Source organism: Parus major, chromosome 23 (genome assembly GCF_001522545.3).
Source record: "Parus major isolate Abel chromosome 23, Parus_major1.1, whole genome shotgun sequence".
Taxonomy (NCBI): Eukaryota; Metazoa; Chordata; class Aves; order Passeriformes; family Paridae; genus Parus; species Parus major.
In genome coordinates this window covers 954,002-959,040 of record NC_031791.1, presented here as the reverse complement: position 1 = coordinate 959,040, position 5,039 = coordinate 954,002, and the positions used below count along the sequence as shown (strand labels likewise).

Sequence of the window (5,039 nt, the reverse complement as noted above, 5' to 3'; positions counted from 1 at the left end):
TCAGACCCTTTTCCCTCACGGCTGGGGCTGCGCCTCCCTCTGCTGGAAATCAACTTCACCCACAGCTTTTCTCCACAGGAACCCGACACTGCCCAGCCCTGCTGCCTCCCCTGCGCTCACACAAAACCTTTTACACATTTTATTTCCACATTTGCCACATTTGCAACCAATGCGGCCATAATTTGTAATAAATCTGCATTTCCCGGCTGCAGCAACGCCGGGGAAATTCCGACTAATTCTTTCTTGGCCCAGAAGTTGCAACAAAACTCTTTTTTATTTTTATTATTATTATTGTTATTATTATTTTGTGGGAATTGCTCCGGTTTTGGGACACCTGGGGGATTTTATTTGGCGGATTTCGGGAAAATTCCAGGTGGAGGCGGCGGCACCTCCCGCCCGCTGGGGGGCGCCCTGAGGGACGCGCCGGAAGCCGGAAGTGTCGGAAGCCGGAAGTGCAGGAAGCCGGAAGTGCAGGAAGCCGGAAGTGCCGGGAGCCGGAAGTGCAGGAAGCCGGAAGTGCCGGGAGCAGCGGGAGCGGCGCGATGGCGGCGGCGGTGTCGGCCCTCAGCAGTTTGGGGGTGCCCGAGGCCGATGTTGGGGTGAGGCGGGGACGGGATGGGGCGGGGCGGGGGTCCCGGCACCCTACTGAGGCTCCTGCCTGAGTGCGGGTCGTTGCAGAGCGAGGAAGAGGAGGAGGAGGAGGAGGCGGAGCCCGGCCCGGCCGCGGCGGCGGCGGCGGAGCAGAGGCGGGAGGAGCGGCTGCGCCGGTTCCGGGAGCTCCACATGAAGCGGGTACGGGGGAATATCCAGATCTGGTTATTCTGGGGTTGTTCCGTGCCCCGGGGCGGGTTTGGGGGTGTTCTCTCGGTGCTCCAGCGCTGCCCTGCTCGGTTCCAGTACGAGGCCTGCAAGCTGAACAGCCAGGAGGTGGTGGAGGAGGACAAGAGGCTGAAACTGCCCCCAAACTGGGAAGCTAAAAAAGCTCGTCTGGAGTGGGAGCTGCAGGTGCAGGAGAAGAAGAAGGTAAAGAACCCCCGGGGACGCCACCAGCCTTACACCAAATTTGGTGTAATTTGGTCACCCCAAACCCCAAATTCGGGTTCTCATCAACTCCCCATTGCTTCGCTCCCTGTCCTGCACGGGGGCAGGGCTGGGGGGACAGAAATGGGGTGGATGTGGGGTGGATCCAGGGTTTCTGCTGGAATTGGGGGTTCTCTGCTGGGCAGGAATGTGCAGCCAGGGGGGAGGACTACGAGCGGGTGAAGCTGCTGGAGATCAGCGCCGAGGACGCCGAGAGGTGGGAGAGGAAGAAGAAGAAGAAAAATCCCGACCTGGGATTCTCAGGTGAGGGCTGGGCCATGGGGCTGCGCTGCTGGGGAGCTCCTGGGGTGCTCCTGGGGTGGTGTTTGGGGTGGAAGAGCGAGCTCAGAGCACGAATTGTGGTGCAGATTACGCGGCGGCGCAGCTGCGCCAGTACCAGAGGCTGACCCGGCAGATCAAACCCGACCTGGAGCAGTATGAGAAGCTCAAGGAGCAGTAGTGAGTCCTGATTTCTGTCCTTGGTACCTTCTTTGGGGTCTCTGAGGGATCAGCAGGACCCTTCCAGCCTGTTCTCCCGTGCTCTGGGGTGTTCTCTGAGCTTCAGGGAGGGGTAGTGGGTTAGGGTTAGGGTTAATTAATGAGGTTCATTTCTTCAAACTTGGCACTGCTGAGTTGGAGGAAATATTGTCAGTGTGAAATCACTTCCTGGAGCGGGGTTTGGGGTTTTTGAGCAGCCCAACTTTAAGGGCTGAGACTTTCCCAGTTTGTATTGAGGTGGATTCAGCGTTTCCAGGGGGTTCTGTGTCTTTTCTCTCTCAAAAGAATTGAGAGCTTGGGTTTAGTGCTGACATTTGTCACCTGAGTCTGGGATTCCCACAGCTGAGTGAAACTGGGGGAAAAACACCGGGGGGGCCACAAGGACACGAGGGATAGGACAAGGGGTGAGGGGTTCAAAGGGAGAGAGGGGAAATTTAGTTTGGATATTGGGAATAAACCCTTCCCTGTGAGGGGGTGAGGCCCTGGCACAGGTTTCCCAGAGAAGCTGTGGGTCCTGGATGGGGCTGCAGCAGCCTGGGAAGGTGGGAGGTGCAGGGGTGGCACTGGGTGGGCTGTGAGGACCCTTCTGGGGCTGTGAGGACCCTTCTGGGGCTGTGAGGAAGCCCCAGCAGCGTCAGGTGTGTGAGTGCTGCCCCTCTGCTGTGCCCTGCAGCGGGGAGGCCCTGTACCCCAACTCGGACAGCCTCCTGCACGGCACCCACGTGCCCTCTAAGGAAGGGGTGGACAGGATGGTGGCAGACCTGGAGAAGCAGTGAGTAACGGGGGGAGAGGGAGGGCAGGGAGGGCTGGGGGTGCTGCAGCCCCAGGGCTCAGCCCCTGCTGCCTCCCAGGATCGAGAAGAGGGAGAAGTACAGCCGGAGGCGGCCCTACAACGACGACGCCGACATCGACTACATCAACGAGAGGAACGCCAAGTTCAACCAGAAGGCTGAGAGGTTCTACGGGAAATACACGGCTGAGATCAAACAGAACCTGGAGAGAGGCACAGCTGTGTGAGCTCAAACAGAACCTGGAGAGGGGCACAGCTGTGTGAGCTCAAACAGAACCTGGAGAGGGGCACAGCTGTGTGAGCTCAAACAGAACCTGGGGAGGGGATGTGTGAGCTCACCCAGCCCAGCCCAAACAGAACCTGGAGAGAGGCACAGCTGTGTGAGCCCAAACAGAACCTGGAGAGGGGCACAGCTGTGTGAGCCCAAACAGAACCTGGAGAGGGGATGGGTGAGCTCACCCAGCCCAGCCCAGCCCAAACAGAACCTGGGGAGGGGCAGGGCTGTGTGAGCTCAAACAGAACCTGGAGAGAGGCACAGCTGTGTGAGCCCCAACAGAACCTGGGGAGGGGATGGGTGAGCTCACCCAGCCCAGCCCAAACAGAACCTGGAGAGGGGCAGGGCCCTGTGACCCCACCCCGCCCAGCCCAGCTCTCCCCTGTTGCCGTTTTCAGCCCATTTTAAGTTGTATCCGAGTGCAGCTGTTGCTCTCCGGCTGTGCTGGAGGGGATTGGTGTAGTCCAGCTGTGAGTTTTCGTTCAGTTGTAGCCAGGTTCTGCTGCTCGTGCTCTAAATAAACTCTTTGGTGTAATTTGGGAGTTGGTGTCTGTTCCTGGGGTTTGCTTGGCAGCAGGATGAAGAGCGGTGCTCCCGTGGAAGGGCAGCTCACCAGGCCCTCAGCAATTCACAGAGTGGAATTTCCCCCCCGGCAGCAATTCCNGCTGTGTGAGCCCCAACAGAACCTGGGGAGGGGATGGGTGAGCTCACCCAGCCCAGCCCAAACAGAACCTGGAGAGGGGCAGGGCCCTGTGACCCCACCCCGCCCAGCCCAGCTCTCCCCTGTTGCCGTTTTCAGCCCATTTTAAGTTGTATCCGAGTGCAGCTGTTGCTCTCCGGCTGTGCTGGAGGGGATTGGTGTAGTCCAGCTGTGAGTTTTCGTTCAGTTGTAGCCAGGTTCTGCTGCTCGTGCTCTAAATAAACTCTTTGGTGTAATTTGGGAGTTGGTGTCTGTTCCTGGGGTTTGCTTGGCAGCAGGATGAAGAGCGGTGCTCCCGTGGAAGGGCAGCTCACCAGGCCCTCAGCAATTCACAGAGTGGAATTTCCCCCCCGGCAGCAATTCCCAGGGTGGAATTTCCCCCTGGCAGCAATTCCAAGGGTGGAATTTCCCCCCTGGGCTGTCCAGCCCCAGCCCCAGAACAGGATAAACACGGGCTCCTCCCACCCATTCCAGGGTTCCTTAAAGAACTCCCAGACAGGAGCAGAAAATTCCATTTGTTTTACTAATTCTTTATACAAAACCCAGGTTTTTTACTGGTTATTCCCAGCTCCTTGTCTTCCTGAACTCCTTTCTGCTGGAGCAGAGCTCTGGAACCCTCCTGCCCTCCCTGCACCTTTTCCTTCCTCAGGAAGAGAATTTTAAAGCAAACCAAATAAATAAAATGCTGCAGTAACTCGAGTTTGGCGTCAGAAGGGACAATGGGATGGGGAACAGCCGTGATTTGTGTGGCAGGCAGCTGCAATCCTACACAATCCCCAATTCCAGAGGGAAATCCAGGGGAGGAAGAGGCAGGATCCTCTCTCAGTCCCCAGAAATAAGCAGACAAACACAGGCCTGACGCCTGCCACACGCAGCCAGTGCAAAACTAAAACTTTATTCACTTCAAGTAAACAGTTACACAATGTAAATCCAGGTGTTCAAAGAACAGCTACTCAACTAGGGTTTAGAAAAAGTTACCCACCTGCAAGTTCTAGTCCAATAAAGCAATACAAAATATTTACAAATATACACAAGATTCCCATCTGTGGCTTCTGGATCTGTGTGCTCTCTATCTGAAAGAGAAACCTAAGATTCCAAAAATTAAGACCTCAAAATAAATACTCAGTATTAACAAAACTTCAAGCCCATGAGAAATCTCCATCTCTCTGCTGAGGGGGGTGAAGTGCTGCAGTCTGACAGGGAATCCCATCAGCGTGCTCGGAACAGGGAGTTTTTGGGTGAGAAGTTCAGGAATGTTTTCTTCTCCTCCTTCTTGACAGGAACCCACTGCCCATAGGGGCTGCCCTTCCTGTCATCCTCCCTGGCTGGAGAAACCACTGGCTCCTTAACCACAGCGTGGCTCACTGGCTTCTGCAGGGCAGGCTTGGCCATTGTGTTCTGTGGGGAAAAAACAGAGATTTCATCTGAGAAAAGGTGCTAAAGACAAGGGGTTTATCTGTGCTCATCATAGAAATGTGGAAACAGGAGAAATCCCTGAGTGCTAAGCTTGCATTACTAAAATGTGTAATGTGTGTTTTAAACTAGTTTTAAACTGTTCAAGTTGAGGGTAAATACTTATTTCAAACACTCTGCTGAGGTGTGTTTAGGGCACTCGAAGAACTCCTCCAGGGAATTCATTATCAAACATGAAATTCCTTTTGTTACTGAGATCTTTATTTGGGGAAAGTCTGAGGCAG

At 55.4% G+C, this 5,039-nt stretch overlaps 2 protein-coding genes across 5 annotated transcripts in view; one reads left to right on the top strand and one right to left on the bottom strand.

Annotated features, from left to right (window-relative positions):
* Positions 1–482: 482 nt before the first annotated feature.
* On the top strand, positions 483–3,177 carry SYF2 (SYF2 pre-mRNA splicing factor). The gene is made up of 7 exons (XM_015649459.3): positions 483–599; positions 679–792; positions 898–1,023; positions 1,227–1,344; positions 1,449–1,539; positions 2,252–2,350; positions 2,430–3,177. Exons 1-7 carry the CDS (start codon positions 543–545, stop codon positions 2,593–2,595), a joined length of 771 nt encoding a protein of 256 aa, XP_015504945.1. The 5' UTR covers positions 483–542; the 3' UTR covers positions 2,596–3,177.
* Positions 2,246–5,039, bottom strand: part of RSRP1 (arginine and serine rich protein 1) — a 6,811-nt gene continuing 4,017 nt past the window's right edge. For 3 of the 4 annotated variants that reach the window (XR_004500186.1, XM_015649457.3, XM_015649456.3), the window contains one exon: positions 4,217–4,740. Coding sequence is in view for 2 of the 4 variants with exons in the window: in XM_015649457.3 (XP_015504943.1) it covers positions 4,552–4,740 (189 nt within the window). In the remaining 2 variants the exon portion in view is untranslated. Of the gene's footprint in view, positions 2,803–3,328; positions 4,741–5,039 lie in introns of those variants that run through there. The other variant, XR_004500187.1, reaches the window with a different exon arrangement.

Bases quoted from the DNA above. Each gene is read 5' to 3' on its own strand.
- SYF2 (XM_015649459.3), top strand. From the start codon at position 543: ATGGCGGCGGCGGTGTCGGCCCTCAGCAGTTTGGGGGTGCCCGAGGCC. The intron at 793-897 runs GTACGGGGGAAT...GCTCGGTTCCAG, and splicing joins GGGAGCTCCACATGAAGCGG to TACGAGGCCTGCAAGCTGAA. The intron at 1,024-1,226 runs GTAAAGAACCCC...TCTGCTGGGCAG, and splicing joins AGGTGCAGGAGAAGAAGAAG to GAATGTGCAGCCAGGGGGGA.